The sequence below is a fragment of the Somniosus microcephalus genome, chromosome 3 (assembly GCF_052327205.1).
Source record: "Somniosus microcephalus isolate GS21.2 chromosome 3, FLI_Smic_1.0, whole genome shotgun sequence".
Classification (NCBI taxonomy): Eukaryota; Metazoa; Chordata; class Chondrichthyes; order Squaliformes; family Somniosidae; genus Somniosus; species Somniosus microcephalus.
This window is the reverse complement of record NC_140989.1, coordinates 365,500,186-365,525,754: the sequence shown is the minus strand read 5'-3', so window position 1 is coordinate 365,525,754 and position 25,569 is coordinate 365,500,186. Positions and strand designations below refer to the sequence as shown.

Here is a 25,569-nt window from a genome sequence, read left to right as displayed (position 1 = left end):
CTCATCTTGGACCTCCGTTGTTTAAATATGCAAAAGGATAAACAACAGCACAATAGCAAAATACTGCAGATGCTGGAAATCCGAAATAACAACAGAAAATGCTGGAAAAACTCAGCAGGCCAGGCAACATCCGTGCAGAGAAATTAGAGTCGACGTTTCGGGTCGAACCCTTTTTCAAAACTGGAAAGGAAATGAAATAGATCGAAGGCAGGGCTGGGAGAGAACAAAAGAAGTAAAGAGACATTAAGAGGTATTCAAAACCAGACGAGATGGTGATAGGACTAGTGGAGACAAAAGACAGCTCAGATTAGGTGTGAAGTGTACTGGCAGGATGGGAGACAGCTGCCATGTGGGAGAGAGAAAAAAAAGGGAAAAGGGGGGGTGGAAGGGAAGACCCAAAACAAAAGGGGTGGGAAAAAAAATATAAGTAAAAATGTAATAGGGGCCGAGGTTATGATCTGAAATTGTTGAACTCGATATTGAGTCCGGAAGGCTGCAAAGTGCCTAATCGGAAGATGAACAACACCTTGCCATTGCCACAGGGCACAGCCTATACAAGCAAGGAAGTCATGCTGAACCTTTATAAATCACTGGTTAGGCCTCAGCTAGGTTATTGTGTCCAATTCTGGACACCGCACTTTAGGAAGGATGTCAAGGCCTTGGAGAGGGTGCAGAGGAGATTTACCAGAATGGTACCAGGGATGAGGGACTTCAGTTATGTGGAGAGACTGGAGAAGCTGGGATTGTTCTCCTTAGAGCAGAGAAGGTTAAGGGGAGATTTGATAGAGCTGTTCAAAATTATGAGGGGTTTTGATAGAGTAGATCGGGAGAAACTGTTTCCAGTGGCAGGAGGGTCGGTAATCATAGGACACAGATTTAAAATAATTGGCAAAAAAGCTAGGGGATGAGGAGAATTTTTTTTCACGCAGCGAGTTGTTGTGATCTGGAATGCGCTGCCTGAAAGGGCGGTGGAAGCAGATTCAATAGTAACTTTCAAAAGGGAATTGGATAAATACTTAAAAGTGAAAAATTTGCAGGGCTACGGGGAAAGGGCAGGGGGAGTGGGACTGATTGGACAGCACAATGGGCCGAATGGCCTCCTTCTGTACTGTATGGTTCTGTGATATTGATGTTTCACAGGGGGGGGAGGCTGGGGGTGGGAGAGGAATATAAATAGATATAGGAATTGATGCTGAACCGTGAGGGAGAGATTAGAACAACCAAAAGCCTGGTCAAAACATTGGGCTTTGAGAAGGTTTTTAAAGATGGAGAGAGGCAAAGGGGGTTTAAGGAAGGGGTTCCGGAGAGCAGGGAAAGGGCAGCTGGGGGATCCGCCATCAATGATTAGTTCGAGAGCTCCAACAAAAATCTTTTCAACACTATATATTTGTTCACAGCTCATTTAAGTCACTCACACCCTCAGTGAAGGATATGAATAAAGTCAAAGGCTTAATGCCTGTTTTAAAAAAAATCCAAATAAATAACAAGTGCAGAAGTAGATTGAGTTTACATTGTAACAACAGAAAATGCTGGAAAAACTCAGCCGGCCAGGCAACATCCGTGGAGAGAGAAATAGTCAACGTTTCGGGTCGAAACCCTTCGTCAGGACTGAGAGGAAAGGCAGGAAATGAAACAAAGGCCAGTTTGGGGGCTGGGAAATGGGGGAGGGGATGAAAGAAGAGACATTAAGAGATATTCAAGGTGAGACGAGATGGTAATAGGACAGGTAAAGAAACAGACAATGGCTCGAGATGAAGTGTGAAATGCGCTGGCAGTGAGAGACAGCTGCCATGTGGGAGAGAGAGGGAAACAAGGGAAAGGCACAAACCAAAAGTGTGGATAAAGATGCAACACCTGCCCCTATACCTCCCCCCTTCCCACTGTCCAGGGCCCCAAACACCCCTTCCAGGTGAAACAGCGATTTACTTGTACTACTTGCAATCTAGTATACTGTATTCGCTGCTCACGATGTGGTCTCCTCTACATTGGGGAGACCAAACGCAGAATTTCACTCTGGGAACAGATGCCTTTCCAATGTAACTCCTGTGGGAGTGGGGAAGGCTAGAAAATGGCGGGGGGGGGGCTGTGGCGGGGAGGCTATGGAATTCCAGTGGGAGTGAGGAGGAGAGAATGGATTGTCTGCCCGCTCCATCCCCCACATTAAGTGGGGGGAGGTGTCTGGAGGAGTTCGCGGGCTTCTTTGGAAATTCTGCCCAGTATGTCACCTGATAGCCCCAACGGAACTGAGGCGTAGGTTCCACACACGGCCAATAAAATGTTCCATAGTGATTCAGCGAAATGGTGATCGATCTCAAAGGGTGGCTTGTCCAATTGTTAACTGATTCCAGGGTGTTTGCTTCTGCTACTCTATCTAGAAGTTTATTCCACACAATCACTCATGGTGTCAGCTGTGGCTCAGTTGTTGCAACCTCGCCTCGGAGTCAGAAGGTCGTGGGTTCAAGTCCCACTCCCGGGGCATCAGCACAAAAATGAACGCAGTACTGAGGGAGTGCTGCACTGTCGGAGGGGCAGTACTGAGGGAGTGCTGCACTGTCGGAGGGGCAGTACTGAGGGAGTGCTGCACTGTCGGAGGGGCTGTACTGAGGGAGTGCTGCACTGTCGGAGGGGCAGTACTGAGGGAGTGCTGCACTGTCGGAGGGGCAGTACTGAGGGAGTGCTGCACTGTCGGAGGGAGTGCTGCACTGTCGGAGGGGCAGTACTGAGGGAGTGCTGCACTGTCGGAGGGGCTGTACTGAGGGAGTGCTGCACTGTCGGAGGGGCAGTACTGAGGGAGTGCTGCACTGTCGGAGGGGCAGTACTGAGGGAGTGCTGCACTGTCGGAGGGGCAGCACTGAGGGAGTGCTGCACTGTCGGAGGGGCAGTACTGAGGGAGTGCTGCACTGTCGGAGGGAGTGCTGCACTGTCGGAGGGGCAGTACTGAGGGAGTGCTGCACTGTCGGAGGGGCTGTACTGAGGGAGTGCTGCACTGTCGGAGGGGCAGTACTGAGGGAGTGCTGCACTGTCGGAGGGGCAGTACTGAGGGAGTGCTGCACTGTCGGAGGGGCAGCACTGAGGGAGTGCTGCACTGTCGGAGGGGCAGTACTGAGGGAGTGCTGCACTGTCGGAGGGAGTGCTGCACTGTCGGAGGGGCAGTACTGAGGGAGTGCTGCACTGTCGGAGGGGCTGTACTGAGGGAGTGCTGCACTGTCGGAGGGGCAGTACTGAGGGAGTGCTGCACTGTCGGAGGGGCAGTACTGAGGGAGCGGGGCAGTACTGAGGGAGAGCTGCACTGTCAGAGGTGCCGTCTTTCAGATGCGATGTTAAACCGAGGCCCTGTCTGCTCTGTCATGGACGTAAAAGATTCCATTGCACTATTTTGAAGAAGAGCAGGAGAGTTAGCCCCGGTGTCCTGGCCGATATTTCTTCTTCTTAGGCAGTCCCTCGGAACCGAGGATGACTTGCTTCCACATTAAAAATGAGTTCTCAGGTGACTGATGAGTCCAATTTCAGGACCTAGTCTCTGTCACAGGTGGGGCAGACGGTGGTTGAAGGGGTGGGTGGGTGGGGTGCTTGGGTTGACGTGCGCTCCTTGCGCTTGGCTTCTGCTTGCTCCCGGCGAAGAGACTTGAGGTGTTCGGTACCTTGCCGGATGCTTCTCCTCCACTTTGTGCGGTCTTGGGCCAGGGATTCCCAGGTGTCGGTGGGGATGTTACACTTTTTCAAGGAGGCTTTGAGGGTGTCCTTGAAGCGTTTCCTCTGCCCACCTGGGGCTCTCTTGCCGTGCCGGATCTCCGAGTATTCAGCCGATATTTATTCCTCAATCAACATCACTAAACCTAATTATCTGTTCACTATCACATTGCTGTTTGTGGGAGCTTGCTGTGCACAAATTGGCTGCCGCGTTTCCTACATTGCAACAGTAACTACACTTCAAAAAGTACTTCATTGGCTGTAAAGCTGTAAGTCCGGTGGCCGTGAAAGGTGCTATATAAATGCAATACTTTTCTTTTTGTTTGAAGTATTTCCTGATATCAGTCTTTTACTAGTCCGAACCGGTGTCCCCTTGTGCCCCCGCAGTTTGATTTGAAGTAACATTCTGAGTTAACTTTTTCTATACCCTTGACCATCTCGTACACCTCTACAAGAGCACCTCGCGCACGCCTCGTCTCCAGGCTGAAGAGCCCAAGTGTCTCCACACAACTCAGCCGACTGACGCTGGGGATCAGCCTTGTGACTCTTGTCTGCACTGCCCCCAGCGCTTGAATATCTCTTGTTCCTTGGTGACCAGAACAAGACTCGGTATATTACATAGAATGACTTAGATTGCATAGGATATACAGCACAGAATCAGGCCATTCGGCCCAACTCTGTTTATAATCCACACAAGTCTCCTCCCATCCCATTGACCTCAGCTCAGCCTTTCAGCATATCTTTCTTTTCCCTTTTTGCTCATGTACTTGCCTAGTTTCATTTTGAAAGCATCTAAGCTATTTGCCTCAACCGCGTCCTGTGGTAGCGAGTGTCACATTCTAACCACTCTCTGAGTAAAGACATTTCTCCTTATTGGATTTATTAGTAACTATTTTGTATTTATGGCCCCTGATTTTGGATTCTCTCCGCATCTAGCCTGTCCAACCCATTCATGACTTTAAAGACCTCTATCAGTTCACCTCGAAGTCTTCTCTTTTCTAAAGAAAAAAGCCCCGACCTGTTCAATCTTTCCCGATAGCTGTAATCTCTCAGTTCTGGTGTCATCCATGTAAATCTTTTTTGCACTTTCTCCGATGCTTCTTATAGTGTGGAGACCAGAACTGTGCACAGTATTCCAAGTGCGGCCTGACCAGGGTCCTAGACAACTTAAACATAACTTCCCTACTTTTGAATCCTAGAAATAAATCCCAGTGCTTGGTTAGTATTTTGAATTGCTTTGCTGACCTGCGCTGCTGCGTTTAATGATTTGTTCACCTGTGTCCCGAGATCCCGTCGCTCTTCTTACCCCATTTAGTTTCTTTTCTCAGGTGTAAAATAACTCCCTGTTTTTTGATTTCAGAACCTCACAACATACGATGTTTGCAGCATTTTCCTGGGCACCTCTACCCTGTTTGCCTGGGTTGGAGTCATAAGATACCTGGGCTATTTCCAGAAATACAATGTAAGGATCGCTACAGAACAATGGGGTAGAGTTTCCACTTTGGGGACAATCGGGAAATTGTGCTGCTTAGGTTAGGATTCAAATTCATTTGCACAATCACAAACATAAAACCCTCCACGTGCAGTCGGGCAGGGTAAGAGACAACATTGTTTCTTTTCTTTCCATTAAAAGTATTCCTTGATGTGTTTAAGAGCGATAAGCTGGTGCAGGTTTATTAATAGAGCTGAAAATGGGTTTATTACCAAACATAACGGGGAAAAATTAAGTCGTGCCCCCTCGGGGCGCTACTTTTAACGCCCTGAAAAAGTTAGCATCCCCATGCCCAAGAGGGAGGCAGGGCGCTACTGGAAGCACTCCCCCTCCCTCTTGGGGTGCTACCAGGGAATATCGCAGTATTAAAGGGGAGGGGCCTTGCGTAGCATGACCCGGGGTTCTGCTGGGCCACCAGGGGTCAGGGTGCCGGCAAAAGAGCCCGGCAGTCAATAACGGTCAGCATAGGAGGCAGGTGCTGGCAGGCGGCCAGCAACAAAAATGGCCGCCCGGCACCTCCCATTTAGTTATTGCCGCACCTACGCCCCCCTGACCCTGTCGGACATAGTGTCCGATGGTAAGACGGGGTGTTACCCAAGTTTGCAGCCGGGGCGCTGCGCACGGTGATGACGTCATCGCCGTGGGGTGCTACCGGTTACCGCCGCCTCTAACCTCCTGCTGAATTTCACGGGAGGCATTAGCGGCACCGTGCCCCGTTAGCGCCCTCTTAGGGCAGGGCGCTAACGGGAGGCGCAAAGCAACTGAATTTTGCCCCCACCCATTTTTAATAAGAGCATCTAATCCTCCACCTGTGAGTAACCTGATTTAAAATCACTGAGAATGACAAAACATTTATACTGAACCGTTTAGTAGTTTCACGGGTGCGCACTTGTCAGTTTCTTGGTAAATTAAATATTTTTTGATATGAGGAAACTTTGAAAGGTGCCGACTGGCGCCTGCGGGCCTCAGAAAATGAGCGCGATTTGAAGAGCCTTCCCGAACCGGCGGAATCTCGCAATTTCCATATGCGGGGCCTTGCCAGTTTTGTGGGCGGGGCATGATCCGGGCAAATCAAATCTTGATCCAGATGGAAAAGATGGCGGGAAAACACGAACGCAAGTTGGTTTTGGCTGTAACTGACTGACTCGCGTTTAAAATTCCCCGTTTAAAATTCCCCGTTTAAAATTCCCCGTTTAAAATTCCCCGATCTTTCGTGCTGGTCCGGCCGATTGCGCCGATGCTACTGGCGGGAACTGGACCCCAGTGACGTTGCGGAAATTTCTATCCGGTGACCGAATGAATCCTGGATTAATGCTGCTTTTACCTGTTCACAGGTGCTCATTTTAACGATGCAAGCAGCTTTTCCGAAAGTGTTACGCTTTTGTTGCTGTGCCGGCATGATTTACCTGGGCTACATGTTCTGTGGCTGGATCGTATTGGGGCCTTACCACTCGAAGGTAATCACCGCCAACGTAACATCGCGGTGAATTTAAAATCCGTTCCTTTATTTCTTTCGAGAGAGCTGCTGCTTATTTCTGGAATGCTCTGGTTTTATTTCCTTGTCACAGTACGTTGACTAGACAATGGATTGTTCTACCAGGCCACCTCTTTGCTGCAAGAGTGGAGCGAGACTGGAGAAGCCGGGGTTGTTCTCCTCCGAGAAGGTTAAGGGGAGATTTAATAGAGATGTTCAAAATTGTGAGGGGTTTTGATCGAGTAAATAAGGAGAAACTGTTTCCAGTGGCAGGAGGGTCGGTAACCAGAGGGACACAGATTGAAGATACAGGAAACTCTTTGGTATCCGGCACCGACGGGACCGGGATGGTGCCGGTTGATTAAAAATTCCGGATGACGGAGAGGGTTATCTACCGAGGCTATTTTTAACAAACAAAAATCAAGAAATGTGCAGTATACAGTAATTGGGTACTCACCTACACCGCAGGAGAGTCAGACTCCTGTTACAGGGGTATTGAGGTGTTCCGACTTCCGACAGCGCCAAGAAGCCGAGTCGTGGCAGTTTGGAGAACTACCCCCACTGACTAACTCGGCCACCGCGGGAGACTCGGACTCGGCAACATTTCCGGTTATTGAGGTGTTTTTTTCGGAGTATGAATTTTGCCGGTTAATAGAGAATCTTGGATATTTAGGTGCTGTTTAAACGAAAGTTTCCTGTAATTGGCAAAAGAATCAGAGGGGAGGTGAAGATAATTTTTTTTTGACACAGTGAGTTGTTGTGATCTGGAACGCGCTGCCTGAAAGGGCGGTGGAAGCAGATTCAATAATAACTTTCAAAAAGGGAATTAGATAAATACTTGTAGGGGAAACATTTGCGGGGCTCTGGGGAAAGAGCAGGAGAGAGTGGGACTAATTGGAGAGCTCGTTCAAAGAGCCGCCACAGGCATTCTTCTGTGGGCTGTGGATCCCACGGCCACTACTTTGAAGAAGAGCAGGGTATTTATCCCGATAACCTGGCCAATATCGATCCCTCAACCAACATCACTAAAACAGATTCTCTGGCGATTATCTCATTGCTGTTTGTGGGGCCTTGCTGTGTGCAAATTGGTTGCTGGGTTTCCTACATTACAACAGTGACTACACTTGTAAAGTATTTCATTGGCTGTAAAGAGCTTTGGGATGTCCTGAGGTCGTGAAAGGCGCTATAGAAATGCAATTTCTTTCATTCTATTTTAGTTGAGGGATACATGTGGGCCAGGGTAGATGGGGCTTCCTTCTGTGCTGAATCATTCTGTGATTCTATAATGCTGAAAGAAAATGGTGTGACTCTCCAGCAGAGGACAGTGTTGTTACAGGAAATGAGGCCTCAAGTCTAGCAGCAACAGGGCAACGAATCGTTGCCATTAAGAGAAACGTTTACGATTTTGTTTTACAGTTTGGAGCATTTTTATACCTACTTATTTGAATATAAAATAAACTTTACTGTTGCTTTGTGCTTAGAGACAGCTTTGGGCGATGAAAAATCTTGCATTTATATCGCGCCTGTCTCGTCCTCGAGCAGTGGTCGCTAACTCTGATTGGACGTATTCCTGGAGGTTCCATCAGGTGACTTCCTGCCTCCGGCTCCCGCCATTGGTTGCCCGACCTCGCCATCCTGGCTCAACTGGAAAGCGAGAAGACTCTTTGTTATCCAATTGGATGATTCTTGCCTGTCAGTCAAACAGTATTTTTGGTCCCATCGCCAATACTTTTATCGCTAAGAAACAGAAGTTTATTAGAAAATGAAAAAAAAACACCATTTATTTTTGATGCCCCTATGATTTTTCTCCTGGGTTTTTGCTCCCAGCAGTGTCCTGGAGATAAATCCTCAGTTCCTGGCGACTCCAACCATATAATCCGGACTTCACAGCCAATAAATTACTTTCGAAGTGCAGTCACTTGTTGTAAAGTAGGCAAACATGCCAGTCGAATTTTCCACACAGTAAAGGGGCGAGTGGGAGCGACACTGAGAGGAGCAGTCAGTAAAGGGGCGAGTGGGAGTGGCACTGAGGGAGGAGCAGTCAGTAAAGGGGCGAGTGGGAGTGACAGAGGAGCAGTCAGTAAAGGGGCGAGTGGGAGCGGCACTGAGGGAGGAGCAGTCAGTAAAGGGGCGAGTGGGAGAGACACTGAGGGAGGAGCAGTCAGTAAAGGGGCGAGTGGGAGTGACACTGAGGGAGGAGCAGTCAGTAAAGGGGCGAGTGGGAGCGGCACTGAGGGAGGAGCAGTCAGTAAAGGGGCGAGTGGGAGCGACACTGAGGGAGGAGCAGTCAGTAAAGGGGCGAGTGGGAGTGACACTGAGGGAGGAGCAGTCAGTGAAGGGGTGAGTGGGAGCGACACTGAGGGAGGAGCAGTCAGTGAAGGGGCGAGTGGGAGCGACACTGAGGGAGGAGCAGTCAGTAAAGGGGCGAGTGGGAGCGACACTGAGGGAGGAGCAGTCAGTAAAGGGGAGAGTGGGAGCGGCACTGAAGGAGGAGCAGTCAGTAAAGGGGCGAGTGGGAGCGGCCCTGAGGGAGGAGCAGTCAGTAAAGGGGTGAGTGGGAGCAGCCCTGAGGGAGGAGCAGTCAGTAAAGGGGCGAGTGGGAGTGACACTGAGGGAGGAGCAGTCCGTAAAGGGGCGAGTGGGATTGACACTGAGGGAGGAGCAGTCAGTAAAGGGGCGAGTGGGAGCGACACTGAGGGAGGAGCAGTCAGTAAAGGGGCGAGTGGGAGTGACACTGAGGGAGGAGCAGTCAGTAAAGGGGCGAGTGGGAGCGGCCCTGAAGGAGGAGCAGTCAGTAAAGGGGTGAGTGGGAGCGGCCCTGAGGGAGGAGCAGTCAGTAAAGGGGCGAGTGGGATTGACACTGAGAGAGGAGCAGTCAGTAAAGGGGCGAGTGGGAGCGACACTGAGGGAGGAGCAGTCAGTAAAGGGCCGAGTGGGAGAGGCACTGAGGGAGGAGCAGTCAGTAAAGGGGCGAGTGGGAGCGGCCCTGAGGGAGGAGCAGTCAGTAAAGGGGCGAGTGGGAGTGACACTGAGAGAGGAGCAGTCAGTAAAGGGGCGAGTGGGAGCGGCACTGAGGGAGGAGCAGTCAGTAAAGGGGTGAGTGAAACCCAGGGTCCTTATTGTGGGTAAACAGTGAAAGATCCTTTTCATTGGTGGGCGAATATGGAACAAAGGGACTGAGGCCGAGAATTCTCATTGTGTGCAGGGAGCTGCATGCCCTGAATTTACATCGCAAGCTCTAACACATTGCGGAGTGAGATACAGGAAGGCCAAATATGGCCAGTAGTGACTTTCAGTCGTGCTGTGGAGCTGGGAGGGGCACATCTGTTCCTTCACACTCCACGGAAGGGGAAGTAAAAACCTTTCTCTACCATTTCTTTGGCAGTCCCTATGAGGATCGCTGTTTAGGCTGCTTTGAACTGCAGAAACTAGTTAGCGATAGCGATGTGTGTGCTGCGCCTAGTTTTTGAGGCAGACGGGTCCTGAAATAGGTGCAAGACCCTTCTTTGCTATTTACAGGAAACTTTCTGGTATCCGGCACTGACGGGACCGAGCTGGTGCCGTTAGATCAAAACTGCCGTATAAACCAGCGCTAATGTTGAAACATATAGAGCTTTTCCGCTCCGTTTGAATTAACAAACCCTGTTGCTTAGCAACAGCTTCAAAACAGTCGGCTGCAGCTGCAAGCATCTCTAGCTGAAGCTGTTGCTTAGCTACAGACCTTGCAGAGCCTGACTGAGGGGGAAAAAAAAAGCAACGAGAAGTAAAAAAACTTATAGAAAACGGCTCCTGAATTTTGCCGGTAGATAGAGCTTTCCGGACTTTTAACCTCCGGTTAAACAAAAGTTTCCTGTAAATTGATCAATGCTGATTTCGGGCAGCCGCCAGGGATATGGACCCATATCGTGGCGGCGATTCCGACACAGATTAAGTGTGAGACCTCGCGCCCAGAAATTGGTATAAATCACGCCCGTTTCCACATTTGTTTCTGCTCACTCCCCAGCGAGTAGCAGCTCTCTGTGCCGGGGGAAGGGGTGACGGGTCGAAGTCACAGAGAAAGTCCTTGAAGAGTTGAAAGACCAATTCCTTTAGCGACATCCAGTATTCACCGTTTAAGTAAGAACACGGCAAAGAAATCCAGCCAGAAATAAGCTAGCGATTCATGGAAAAGACTTGCATTTACCTCGGGATGTCCCAAAGCGCTTTACAGCCAATGAAGTACTTTTGAAGTGTGGTCACTGTTGGAATGTGGGAAACGTGAGCAGTGTTGTAAGCTGTACCAATGAATGTGTTGGTTTGGGGGAAGGGGGGGGAAACTAGTTCGCCCTGCTGCGGCATTGCTCAAGGCCAGCCAACTCCTCCAAATGGGTCTTCATTCTTAACGTGAGAAGTCACACAACACCAGGTTATAGTCCAACAACTTTATTTGAAATCACAAGCTTTCGGAGCTGTAATGTTTTCCTGACTGATCTGTTTGGACACCAGTCACACCTCTGATTGCTGTGATTATCTCTCTGCTGAGGTGTGATAAAGGGCAGTTAGAAAGATTACCTGTAATCATCTGGCAGTGTTCTCTGACTATTCATTCTTAACGTCAGCCTTGGACGTCTCCCAGGACTCAGGATATCAGCTTGTTGGCTAGAATTTAAGGTTTGAAATGATGTATTTTTCAACATGTTTATCGTTGCGTTGGCTGGCTCAGCTTAATCTTTGTAACCAGTTAAATCTGTAAGCTTGAGTTAATTTAACTTGAGCTTCCAATCGGGGTTTGTTGTGACGTCTCTGCCAGGCATGCAACCAATCGTACCCTGTGGTTGGCACACACCAATCGGAAAGCAGGCTGGGTGTGTCTGCTGTACTCTTGAGAGTCGCCCATCCTGATTAATGGACGCGAGTCGTGTTGAAATTGCCCGTTTTGTTTCATGATTTTTTTTTTTCCCCTTTCAGTTTGAAAATTTGAGCGCTGTCGCTGAATGTCTTTTTTCTCTGATCAACGGCGATGACATGTTTGCAACATTCGCAGAAATCCAAGAGAAAAGTAACTTGCTGTGGCTGTTCAGCAGGATCTACCTGTACTCCTTCATCAGTCTCTTCATTTACATGGTGCTCAGCCTCTTTATTGCCCTCATTACTGACACTTATGAAACAATTAAGGTAAGTGCTCCAATATAAAACCAAATGGTCAATGGTGGGCCAGTAGTGTGTTCCATTTTTTGTTGGCGCAAAATCATTTTATTCTACTTTAAGTTATTGGAATCTTTTTAAGTTAATGGGATCTTGGGTTTCATAAATAGAGGTATTGAGTACAAAAGTAGAGAAGTTATGCTGAACCTTTATAAAGCGCTGGTTCGGCCACAACTGGAGTATTCTGTCCAGTTCTGGTCTCCACACTTTAGGAAGGATGTGAAAGCCCTTGAGAGGGTGCAGAGGAGATTTACCAGAATGGGGAATCTTGGCTACAAGGACAGGTTGGAGAAGCTGGATTTGTTTTCATTAGCGCAAAGGAGGCTGAGGGCTGATTTGATAGAGGTGTACAAGATTATGACGGGTTTTGGATAGGCTAGACGGGGAAAGGCTGTTCCCACTAGTTGATGGTACAAGGACTAGGGGACACAGATTTAAGGTTTTGGGCAAGAGATACAGGGAGGGTGTGAGGAAAAACTTTTTTACGCAGTGAGTGGTGAGGACCTGGAACTCGCTGCCGACGGAAGTGGTGGAAGCGGAGACACTGAATGTTTTCAAGGGGAGACGGGATAGGCACTTGAGGGAAATAAACTTGCAGGGCTACGGGGATAGAGCGGGGGAATGGGACTGAGTGGATTGCTCTACAGAGAGCCGGCCAGACTTGATGGGCCGAATAGCCTCCTTCTGTGCCGTTATAATAATCATTCAACTTTATTTTCATTGTACAATGCACAACGAAATGTGATCTTGCAAGCTCCCATGAGTCCAGTACAAATAACATTAACATTAAATGTAAATAGCACCGTCCTGGGAGAAGCAAAGCCGCTGCGTCTGTGCGCGCCGCCATTCCATTTCCACCATTCCTCCTGTCCGACAATCTTCAGCCCAACGCCCGGGCCTGCTCACCAGCCGCCCCTCCCGGGGCTCCTTCCGTGACCTTCTCACCAACCGCCCCTCCTTGGGGCTCCTTCCGTAACCTTCTGCACCTGATCTTCCCTGATGGTCACCCCTCCAGGTACTAACCAGGCCTGGCTCTGCTTAGCTTCCAAGCCTTGCCAGTGACCCTGTCCCTAGTCCCAGGAACAGGGCTCTGACTCTATGTAAAGTATCTTGACTGTTTGCCATATCGTTCCCTCTGTGCTAGTAGGAAGTGCCTTTGGGGACTGCACAGCATCCTACCATGTTTCACCAAATAAGGGCCATTTCTCGTTAAAAATAATTTGGGTTAGGGAAACTATCTTTTCACAACTTCCGCTTGTGTTCCTTTTTACAAAGTAGCATTTTTCAAACCTTCAGGAATTTAGCTCCCAGCTCTGGAGAAAGATATTAAAAAGTTGTGGAAAGCTCTCCTGGATGAACCCTTGCCCTGATACTTGTTAAATGCTGCTTTTTTGCCTTTTTACAATTGACTTGTTTCCCCCCTCTCCCCCCCCCCCCCCCCCCCCACACTCTCATCACCAGCCCCATGGGTCTTACCTGTTCCATTCCTTAGTCGAGAGGGCAGCCAACCTTCTGAGCGGACTTATTTTTAATCAGCCGAACAGTCGAGCCGGCCTCTGAGTTCCGGGTTGCCAACACCGGTTGGAGGTGTTCCAGGAGGTTTTCGCACACGACCTCCCACCGCCAAACGTTCCACCCTCACGCTCCCGCCATTGGCCCACCACCACATCTATCCTGGCTGCGCACCGCCTTTCCGCACCAATCGGAAAGTGAACAGGCTCCTGGGTTTGCTCGCGGTATCGTCCAGGAGATTAATCTTCAATTCCTGGAGACTCCAGGCCAATCCTGGAGAGTTGACGACCTTACCCCGAGTGTTGCTCAAGAGTAGCCCAGGGCAAGCTCCCTGGTGGCCGAGTTGGTAAAGCTAGTATGTGAACTATACGGACGGTCGGGTCGCAGGTTCAATTCCCCATCTGTGCTGAGAAAGCGGGTCTCAATGTCACTGGGCTAGGAAAGGGAAATTGGGACAAGATTCCCTCTGTTGGTTGCTATTGCTGATCCTTGCTGGAAAGGGAGCCTGATGAGTTCAGGATTGAGTTCTGCTGTGACTCTCCCTCCTCCCCCCGTATCCCCCGCACCCTCCCCACCACCACTTTGCAAATCTGGAGGTGCTCAGTCACAAACTCACCTTTGATGAACCTTGTCCCCATTACTCTCTCACCTTGGCCACTCCCCCTGGTACGGCCCCCATCTCTGCTTCCTTTAAGTCTAAGGGACGCAGACTTGAACGTTGATGGTGGACAACTCGTTTAACCATTCACCGCCAGCTCTGGCTGGATCACACAAAGCACTGTCGGGTCCTGCCATTCTCTGCCAAAACTGCTCACTATTCCAGGAAAGTCATCCTCGGTTCTGAGGGACTGCCTAAGAAGAAGGAGAATTCCAGGATCATTCTGAAATGCAAAGGTAATCCAACTCTCCACTACAGACTGGCTTCTTAAACCACTCTCCCCTGCCGCCGCCACCTCCAACAACAAGTGCGAGGAGCTCATGTCACTAAGCTTGAGACTATCCGGTCAGTTGCCTCTGCTGCTTCCTTCCCTTCCCCATGCCCACCGAGCTAGACTTCCTCAAAGGTTCTCCCTGCCCTAGCCCGGAACTCGTCTCTTTCTCTAGTTTCTCTCCCATCACCCCTCATGCCCTCTCTGAGCTCATCTTGTCCATGAGACCCACCTCCTGCTCCCTCAACCCTATTCCTACTAAATTGCTGACCACCCAATTCTCTGTCTGCCCCCCACGCCAGCTGATATTGTAGACTGTTCCCTCTCCTCAGGTACTGTCCCACTCTCCTTCAAATCTACCATCACCCCCTCCTCAAAAAACCCACCTTTGACCCCTCCGTCCTTGCAAACTACCGTCCAATCTCCAACCTCCCTTTCCTCTCCAAAGTCCTTGAACGTGTTGTCGCCTCCCAAATCCGTGCCCATCTTTACCACAGCTCCATATTTGAATCCCTCCAATCAGGTTTCCGTCTCTGCCACAGCACTTGCCAAAATCAAAGATGACATCCTGAGTGACGGTGACCGTGGTAAACTTTCCCTCCTCGACCCTCTCGACCTGTCTGCAGCCTTTGACATGATTGACCACTCCATCCTCCTCCAACGTCTCTCCTCCATTGTCCAGCTGGGTGGGACTGCCCGTGCCTGATTCCATTCTTATCTAGCCAGTTGTAGCCAGCGAATCACCTGCGACGGCTTCATTCCGGCTCTCGCACCTCTTTCCGCAACCCCCCACTCCTCTCCCCTCCCCCGCCGTCCCTCCTCTCCCCTCCCCCGCCGCCCCTCCCCCGCCGCCCCTCCTCTTCCCCTCCCCCGCCGCCCCTCCACCTTCTCCCAAAGGTATTGTTCTTGCTAGAGTATATTTGGAAGGTGGCCCCTGGTACCTCACACAAATGTCCATTCTTCACATACAGGCCTAAACGGAGAGTGTCATCCTGCAAAGTGATCATGTGGGGGCAGCACAGTCAACCCCAACCCTGTCCTCATCTTGCATTCAATAGAACACTGACCAGGAGAGGGAGACCTGGCTGGTATATCTCGGGCTGGAGGGGGAGACCTGGCCAGTGTATCTCGGGCTGGAGGGGGAGACCTGGCCAGTGTATCTCGGGCTGGAGGGGGAGACCTGGCCAGTGTATCTCGGGCTGGAGGGGGAGACCTGGCCAGTGTATCTCGGGCTGGAGGGGGAGACCTGGCCAGTGTATCTCGGGCTGGAGGGGGAGACCTGGCCAGTGTATCTCGGGCTGGAGGGGGAGACCTGGCCGGTATATCTCGGGCTGGAGGGGGAGACCTGGCCGGTATATCTCGGGCTGGAGGGGGAGACCTGGCCAGTGTATCTCGGGCTGGAGGGGGAGACCTGGCCGGTATATCTTGGGCTGGAGGGGGAGACCTGGCCGGTATATCTCGGGCTGGAGAGGGTGTCCTGGCCAGTGTATCTCAGGCTGGAGGGGGAGACCTGGCCAGTGTATCTCAGGCTGGAGGGGGAGACCTGGCCGGTATATCTCGGGCTGGAGGGGGAGACCTGGCCAGTGTATCTCAGGCTGGAGGGGGAGACCTGGCCGGTATATCTCGGGCTGGAGGGGGAGACCTGGCCAGTGTATCTCAGGCTGGAGGGGGAGACCTGGCCGGTATATCTCGGGCTGGAGGGGGAGACCTGGCCAGTGTATCTCGGGCTGGAGGGGGAGACCTGGCCGGTATATCTCGGGCTGGAGGGGGAGCCCTGGCCGGTATATCTCGGGCTGGAGAGGGTGTCCTGGCCAGTATATCTCGGGCTGGAGGGGGAGACCTGGCCGGTATATCTCGGGCTGGAGGGGGAGACCTGGCCAGTGTATCTCAGGCTGGAGGGGGAGACCTGGCCGGTATATCTCGGGCTGGAGGGGGAGACCTGGCCAGTGTATCTCAGGCTGGAGGGGGAGACCTGGCCGGTATATCTCGGGCTGGAGGGGGAGACCTGGCCGGTATATCTCGGGCTGGAGGGCGAGACCTGGCCGGTATATCTCGGGCTGGAGGGGGAGACCTGGCCAGTATATCTCGGGCTGGAGGGGGAGACCTGGCCAGTGTATCTCGGGCTGGAGGGGGAGACCTGGCCGGTATATCTAGGGCTGGAGGGGGAGACCTGGCCAGTATATCTCGGGCTGGAGGGGGAGACCTGGCCAGTGTATCTCGGGCTGGAGGGGGAGACCTGGCCGGTATATCTCGGGCTGGAGGGGGAGACCTGGCCGGTATATCTCGGGCTGGAGGGGGAGACCTGGCCAGTGTATCTCGGGCTGGAGGAGGAGACCTGGCCAGTGTATCTCGGGCTGCACGGTGGCATAGTGGTTAGCACTGTAGCCTCACAGCGCCAGGGACCCGGGTTCGAATCCGGCCTCGGGCGACTGTCTGTGTGGAGTTTGCACATTCTCCCCGTGTTTGCGTGGGTTTCCTCCGGGTGCTCCGGTTTCCTCCCACAGTCCAAAGATGTGCGAGTTAGGTTGATTGGCTATGATAAATTGACCCTTAGTGTTAGGGGGATTAAATACGCGGGGTTACGGGGCTAGGGTGGGATATGTGTTGGTGTAGGGGTTACGGGGATCGGGTGGGATATGTGTCGGTGCAGGCTCGATGGGCCAAAATGGCCTCTATCTGCACTGTGGGGTTTCTGTGATTCTGTGATTCTGTGATCTCGGGCTGGAGGGGGAGACCTGGCCGGTATATCTCGGGCTGGAGGGCGAGACCTGGCCAGTGTATCTCGGGCTGGAGGGGGAGACCTGGCCGGTATATCTCGGGCTGGAGGGCGAGACCTGGCCAGTGTATCTCGGGCTGGAGGGGGAGACCTGGCCGGTATATCTCGGGCTGGAGGGGGAGACCTGGCCGGTATATCTCGGGCTGGAGGGCGAGACCTGGCCAGTGTATCTCGGGCTGGAGGGGGAGACCTGGCTGGTATATCTCGGGCTGGAGGGGGAGACCTGGCCGGTATATCTCGGGCTGGAGGGGGAGACCTGGCCGGTGTATCTCGGGCTGGAGGGGGAGACCTGGCCGGTATATCTCGGGCTGGAGGGCGAGACCTGGCCGGTGTATCTCGGGCTGGAGGGGGAGACCTGGCCGGTATATCTCGGGCTGGGGGGGGAGACCTGGCCGGTATATCTCGGGCTGGAGGGGGGAGACCTGGCCGGTATATCTCGGGCTGGAGGGGGAGACCTGGCCGGTGTATCTCGGGCTGGAGGGGGAGACCTGGCCGGTGTATCTCGGGCTGGAGGGGGAGACCTGGCCAGTATATCTCGGGCTGGAGGGGGAGACCTGGCCGGTATATTTCGGGCTGCGGGGGGAGACCTGGCCGGTATATCTCGGGCTGGAGGGGGAGACCTGGCCGGTATATCTCGAGAATGCTGATACCAATTGCAGTGCCCCTCCCCAGCACCATGACTCAAACAATCTAACTGGGTACAGTCCAGGTATCGAAGCTGGGGTTTTCCTGGACTGGAGCGCTCAGGTGTGTACTGCCTTATTGGGCCAAGAGAGGAGCCCCATCCCTGCAACCCCTCCACCCACCCCCACAGAATTAGAGGTGAAAGTTCATAGAAGAAGAGACTGACCGTATTCTATGCTCAACTGCATCTAATTACCATCTTGTTCTTTTTAGACGATCATAGAATGATCCAGCACTGGAGGAGGCCATTCGGCCCATCGTGCCTGTGCCGGCTCTTTGAATGAGCTAACCAATTAGTCCCACTCCCCGCTCTTTCCCCACAGCCCTGTAAATATTACCCCTTCAACTATTTATCCAGTTCCCTTTTGAAAGCCACGTTTGAGTCTGCCTCCACCGCCCTTTCAGGCAGTGCATTCCAGATCACAACAACTCGCTGCGTAAAAATAAATTCTCCTCATCTCCCCCTCTGGTTGCTTTGGCAATTACCTTAAATCCGTGTCCTCCGGTTACTGACCCTCCTGCCAGTGGAAACAGCCTCTCCTTACTTATTCTGATCAAAACCCCTCGTGATTTTCAACACCCCCTTTAAATCTCCCCTGAACCTTTTCTGCTCTAACGAAAATTCTCGACTATCTCCGCATAAAACTGAAGTTCTTCATCTCTGATCCCATTAAGGCCCGAGTGCTGATTAGGAAGTGCTGCACAATCGCCACACGATTGCTTGTTCTGTGACCACCGGTGCTGTGATTTTCGTCTGCAAATATTTAAGAGCAAGATCTCATTTGCTAACTCCTCACTCCGGTTTCATGTTACAGAAATACCAGCTGAATGGATTTCCACAGACCGGTTTGCAGAGCTTTCTGAAAGCCTACAGGATAACACCGAGGTTGAGCAGGTACTGTCGGGCGAGATGAGGTTTGCAGATCCAGCCAGACGGGTGTGACCTTCTGGCCACTTGAGCTTGCGGTCCACGAGAGGGAAAAAACTGTGAGATCAGAAGCAGTGGGCCGGATTTTCCGATCGGAGGCTTCCTGCGGGCGGAGGCCTCCGATCTGGAAAAAATCTATGGACTTACCTGCTGGCTCCGGCGGTCCCGACACTTCCGATCCTGGGCCTCTCCTGGTCCACGCGTGCAGAAGCCCAGGTATCCCAGGGGAGCAGGCGGTTCGCAAGTGTCCCTGGGATCACGTGGGCCATGGGGAACCAATCAAAGAAGGGAATCCCCTTGACACTTTTGACGGGTCTCTACACACGGATCTGTCAAAAGTATGAACAGGGATCGCTCAAAAAAGTTAAACATTAAATACATTTTTTTTTAAATCACGTATTTAAAATTAGTTAAGATTACATTAAATTAAATATTTTAAACAAATTTAATTTTTTGAAAAAAATTATTAAAGTTTTTTACGGGGCTAAAAATAAACTCAGCTTTTTTTTAAAAGTATTTTTAAATTATAAACCATAGAATCATAGAAAGTTACAGCACGGAAGGAGGCCATTTCGGCCCATCGTGTCCGCGCCGGCCAACAAAGAGTCAAAACAAATGAGTGGAAAAATAACGTTTTTTTTTTACTTTTTTAAACTCTTATGCTGGTAAAAGCAGGCCTTATGTCTACTTTTACCAGGCGTAAGATTTTTAAAGGTTTTCAACGGGCAGAGGTTGTGCAGAAAGCGGAACACTCCACCCCCAGAGGCCCTTCTCCAGGGCAGGCGTCCGATCTGTCAAGAGGATTCGCGACAGATCGGAAATGTCGGTTTTTAGTGCATGCGCTTGGCATACCTGAAACCGGCACTTGCGAGGCCCCTACGGGTGTGTACCTCATCTCCCCTCTGGTTCTGTGTCCTCTGCTTACCGACCCTCCTTCCACTGGAAACAGTTTCTCCTTATTTACTCTATCAAAGCCGTATCAGTCTATGATGCTGTGGCTGCAGTTAGTAATATAAACCCTTGATGTGCCTTGGGAGGAGATGACTCGCAGAAGTTCCCACCCCTTGGCTTGTAATCTGTGCTGTGTTCGCTTATCTCGGCCAAGGTGCCTGCGCGATGGTTCACAATTGCCATCAGCGTCCCCCTCCCTAGGAAACGGGAAAATCAGTCGGTGTCCTTCCTCCTCGTGCCTGTTGGAAAGTACGCACATGTGTGAACGTGTGTGAAAACAGGATCAGGTTGGTCTGCGATGCACTCGATGGGCGATCAGCTGCCGGCACTCACTTCCGAGCTTGGCACATGAAGGATAGCCACGCGTTTCAGAGTGATCGGCTCGAATAGAGCCCTGGCTCAGCCTTAAGACCCTGCCTTCAGAAAAGGCGGAGGAACAGGATCAATTTGTGGAAGCAATCAGAATTGGCCCAGTTTGGATTCCACAAATGGCTTTGAAGAGCCGGGCTCTGCAAATTGGACAGCTTCCACTGACCTGGTTCAGACCGAGTGTCATTTTGAGCTGGAGAGCTGTTGGGCATTATCGTAATTCACATTGATTAAGTCGTCTATTTTAATTCCAGTCTTGCTGCAGATTCGCATTGGCAGTACGGGCTGATTGTGATTGACAGACATTAGAGAATGCCTTATGACGATGAGCACCATTAATAAGCTGTATTCAGGCACTTCTTCATGCTGTTGTGGAACATAACATTTAAACAGCCAAAGTGCAATCAGAAGAGCTAATCAGTGGGGAGGAGAGCTGTGTAGTCACAATTAGGCACATAATGTTGCACACAGTAAGGTAACGAAGGGTAAATAAAATGACAGTACTAGTTTCAAATTCCAGATTTTTTTTTTGAAAGCCATGAATATTACAAGAACACACGCAAGTGTAGGACAGGAACTGACCGCCTCGGTCCATCGAGCCTGTCCCATCCAGTAATGATGTAACCAATCACTAGCAGCCATGCTGTCTTTCGGACGAGGCAATGACCAAAAAAATACGCAGGGCTAATTCATGGCGGGGGGGGGGGGGGGGGTGGAAAAATCCTGGAAATTCCTCTCATTGAGGGTTTGCCGGAGTAGACGCCGAGAAAATGTTACAAAATTAGAGGTGATAAATATAACTTTATGTCAAGGCCTTGGAGAGGGTGCGGAAGAGATTTACTGGTATTGTCCCAGGGATGAGGGACTTCGGTGGTGCGGAGCCACTCGTGAAGCTGGGGCTGTTCTCCTTAGAGCAGAGAAGGTTGAGAAGAGATTTAATAGAGGTGTTCAAAATCATGAATGGTGTTTATAGAGTAAATAAGGAGAAACTGTTTCCAGTGGCAGAAGGGTCGGTAACCAGGGGACACTGATTGAAAATGTTTTGGCAAAAGAGCCAGAGGCAACATTTTTTTTTTCCCGCAGCAAGTTGTCATGATCTGGAATGCGCTGCCTGAAAGGGCGGTGGGAGCAGATTCAATAGTAACTTTCAAAAGGGAATTGGATGACTATTTGAAGTACAAAGGGATCTGGGGGTCCTGGTGCACGAAACTCAAAAGGTTAGTATGCAGGTGCAGCAAGTGATTAAGAAGGCCAATGGAATGTTGGCTTTCATTGCTAGGGGGATAGAATATAAAAATAGGGAGGTATTGCTTCAGTTGTACAAGGTATTGGTGAGACCGCACCTGGAATACTGCGTACAGTTTTGGTGTCCATACTTAAGAAAGGACATACTTGCTCTCGAGTCAGTACAAAGAAGGTTCACTCGGTTAATCCCGGGGATGAGGGGATGGACATATGAGGAGAGGTTGAGTAGATTGGGACTCTACTCATTGGAGTTCAGAAGAATGAGAGGCGATCTTATTGAAACATATAAGATTGTGAAGGGGTTGGATCGGGTGGATGCGGGGAAGATGTTCCCGATGATGGGTGAAACTAGAACTAGGGGGCATAGTCTTAGAATAAGGGGCTGCTCTTTCAAAACTGAGATGAGGAGGAACTACTTCACTCAGAGGGTGGTAGGTCCATGGAATATGCTGCCCCAAAAAGCTGTAGAAGCTACATCATTACATAAATTTAAAACAGAAATAGACAGTTTCCTAGAAGTAAAGGGAATTAAGGGTTACGGGGAGCAGGCAGGAATTTGGACATGAGTCTAGGTTCGGATCGGTCATGGCCTTGTGTGTAGCGGAGCGGGCCCAGGGGCCGTGTAGCCTGATCCTGCTCCTATTTCGTGTGTCTAATTCTGTTAGATGCAGGAGATGGTTCTGTGATAGTGGATTGGCAGTTAGGATCAGATCAGCCATGATCTTATTGAATGGCGGAGCAGGCTCGAGGGGCCGATTGGCCTACTCCTGCTCCTATTTCTTATGTTCTTATGAAATAATTGCAGGGCTCTGGGGAGAAGAGCAGGGGGGGAGTGGGACTAATTGGAGAGCTCTTTCAAAGAGCCGCCACAGGCACGATGGGCCGAATGGCCGCCTCCTGTGTTGTGAGATTCTATGATTCTATGATGTGTAATCCGCTTTGCCCAATCAGTTATAGTGTACAACCTTTCATGTCATTAAAGATGGCCAAGACTAATTTTACAAGAAAATCTTTTGATCCTCTCCACACAAATGTACTTAACCAGATCCTCAATGCTTTAAACGTACTGATTGGTATTTACTAAGTGAAGCTGATGCATCGTATTTCTGCCTCATTATTAACCTGTGGATGTGCTTTGCTAAAAGGTGCCGTTATTGATGGATAACTTCTTTCCACAGACCTTGCCGTGGTGATGACGATGACAGGCTACTAACTTAAACGTGTGTTTCGGTGACTCTTGTGTTTCTGAGCTTTGTAGCTATTTGAATAATGAGCCCATTGTGTGCAACCAAAATGACCACCCATTGAATCCAAGCGATGAGCTGCGCAAAGGCTCCCTCTGATCTCGCTGACTGACTGTAATTAGCGTCACTCAGACGGAAAGGAAGAATGTCACTAACGAGCGTTTCGCTGGTGGGACTCGAGCGTGACCACCAGAGAATGTTACAATACTCCCGCGTGGGAAAACCAGATGTCCACCGCGCACGTACTGTACTTCAGATGCCTATCTAAATACGAAAACGCCAGTGTAATTATCTTATTCGAATAGTCTGTATACCTAGCAATAACGAGCTGTCCTTGTATTCCACTTTTTAATTGCTGTGCCTTTGTGTGAAAAATAAATGTGTGTATGCTCAGATTTCCTCCCCCCCCCTCCTTTCATTCAGTCCGTTCTGGTCACGTCGATGTAGCATTAGGTTCTGTCTGTTGAAGCAATTTCTGAATGTTAGTCTTATTTGGTAGTGACAGATAAGATATTGTATTCATTGTGTTAACATTGCTTTAAGGAATCCCATCCATGTAATGTAACTTTTTTTTAATCGAACTATAAAATCTAGGGAGCTATACAAACACAAATCCAGGTTAAAACCGACTGGAATGTAGTTTGTTTAAGTGCAGTTCTGTGCCAATGGAGGAATGGCAATTGACTCTATTCCGTAATAAAATATATAATGTATTTTAATTTCTTATGAGATTAAACCTTAAAAAGTTGTTCACAGTTTAGCTCATTTTATGCCTTTTTCTTTGTTTTCTGATTCCATGCTGTTTGCTTTCAGTAATGAGGATTAAAAAAAGACATGGACCTTCAATCAAATATTAATAAGAACCAAGGTTCTGATGTGTCCGCCGTGGCTCAGTGGGCAGCACCCTCGCCTCTGAGTCAGAAGGTTGTGAGTTCGAGTCCCACTCCAGAGACTTGAGCACAAAAATCTAATTTGACACTCCAGTGCACTGCTGAGGGAGTGCTGCATTGTCAGAGGCGCTGTCTTTCAGATGAGACGTTAAAACGAGGCCCTGTCTGTCCTCTCAGGTGGATGTAAAAGATCCAATGACACTATTTTGAAGAAGCGCAGGGGAGTTATCCCCGGTGTCCTGGCCAATATTTATCCTTCAATCAACATCACTAAAATTATTTATCACATTGCTGTTTGTGGGAGCTTGCTGTGCGCAATTTGGTTGCCACATTACAACAGTGACTACACTTTAGAAGTATTTGATTGGCTGTAAAGCCCTTTGGGATATCCTGAGGATATGAAAGGCCCAACATAAAGGCTCCATTCTTTCTTTCCAGGGATTTGAATTCCAATGGGAACAGAGTTCAAACAGGCCCAAACGTAGGATTCCAAATGTTTACCCGGTTTTTCTTTTGGTAGATTTAAAAAGAAAATCTTTCCTGGGATGTGGGCGTCGCTGGCAAGGCCGGCATTTATTGCCCATCCCTAGTTGCCCTTGAGAAGGTGGTGGTGAGCCGCCGCCTTGAACCGCTGCAGTCCGTGTGGTGAAGTTGCTCCCACAGTGCTGGTAGGGAGGGAGTTCCAGGATTTTGACCCAGCGACGATGAAGGATCGGCCGATATATTTCCAAGTCAGGATGGTGTGTGACTTGGAGGGGAACTTGGAGGAGGTGGTGTTCCCATGCGCCTGCTGCCCTTGTCCTTCTAGGTGGAAGAGGTAGAGCTAAAATACTCCGATCATTTTGGGGTTGTAGACTAGGAGAACTTGGTCAAATTGAAAATTCAGAAGGGCAGAGAAAGAAAGATTGCACGCACATTTGATGTCCACGGAGACTAGATTTTGCCACCCCTGTGGAGCACCCCGTGTTTTCTGGTGCAGTTACTACCCATTCCCCCAGTACTCTACCAGATTTTGTACTGAACCTGAAATAATTTCCCCATTATTCCCTTCCCACCCCCCAAAAAAATACTCTTGGCTGGTGCCCTTCCTCGGTGCGAACCTTGTGTTAGGTACGCGAGAGTTTTATAAGTCAGTAAGCATGAATCCACACCTGGCTAAGAGGGAGTGTTCAACTTCTGTATCCCTGCTCTGTTTCCCAGAATCGGTGATTCACAAGAGGGAAAGAGAAGAAGTAGTCAAGAGTCGAAACCTTGTATGAGTTGGATCCTTAGTAAACCCTTACTGATTGAAACACCATTTCAGTGTATACCTGTCTGAATACATATGATCAGATTTTTTTTTTTTAATCCTTGCAGTTGCAAGTTTGGAGATGCTTTTCCCTTGCCGTATTGTGCCTTTATTATGTTGACTTTAGGGAAAGATCAATATTCGAAAGAAAGGACATGTTTTCCTCAGCATGTACACACCCTGCCCTGCATCAACAATCTCAAACTACCTTCAAATATAAGTTGATATAGCGTCATTGGCGCACTACCCCAGAACGTTCTCGACCCCTATCTAACATTTTGTTTTGCCCACCCTTTGCTAGTGGGTAAATCGCTTGTCTTGTAAAAATGAAGCAATTTTGTTTGCCTGAATATACATGGAACTTTATCAGCGTCGAGCCTCGTAGTGAAAGGTTTAAGACAGTAAAATATCTGTACGTTATGGGGAAACATTTGCAGGGCTACGAGGAAAGAGCAGGAGGGGGGGGGGGGGGGGGAGTGGGACTAAATGGAGAGCTCTTTCAAAGAGCCGGCACAGGCACGATGGGCCGAATGGCCTCCTCCTGTGCTGTATCATTCTATGAGAGGAAGATGGTGCAAAACGCGAGCTACTCCTGAAGTAGAGGTAGAGCTGCCAACGGCAGTGTTCCTCAATGGCACTGCTCCTACATCTGAATCAAATCATGTCTCCATTCCAAAGAGCTTTGAAATCTGGGGATAGGAAATGTCAACAAAATTAATATCCACAATAAAAAATGACGTGCAAGGCAGCAGAAAATTCCACAGTGTGAAGAGGTCGGCTGTTAGAAAAGGAAAGGCTGACTAGCTAAGGACCCAGAAGACCACGGGCAAGGAGATAATACCCAACATCTAGAGCTTAACCCCATTTGAACAAAGCACTGCTGAGCTCTTCATCTTAGAGTGTGCGATTAGGA

At 49.9% G+C, this 25,569-nt stretch overlaps 1 protein-coding gene across 3 annotated transcripts in view; it reads left to right on the top strand.

The window, feature by feature from the left end:
• Nucleotides 1-23,236, top strand: part of LOC147122401 (mucolipin-2-like) — a 72,951-nt gene extending 49,715 nt beyond the window's left edge. For 2 of the 3 annotated variants that reach the window (XM_085983530.1, XM_085983532.1), the window contains 5 exons: nt 5,051-5,152; nt 6,517-6,639; nt 11,604-11,810; nt 18,557-18,636; nt 22,413-23,236. In XM_085983530.1, the coding sequence (XP_085839656.1) occupies nt 5,051-5,152; nt 6,517-6,639; nt 11,604-11,810; nt 18,557-18,636; nt 22,413-22,452 (552 nt within the window). In that variant the 3' untranslated portion in view covers nt 22,453-23,236. The remainder of the gene's footprint in view (nt 1-5,050; nt 5,153-6,516; nt 6,640-11,603; nt 11,811-18,556; nt 18,637-22,412) is intronic. The other variant, XM_085983531.1, reaches the window with a different exon arrangement.
• Nucleotides 23,237-25,569: the final 2,333 nt, after the last annotated feature.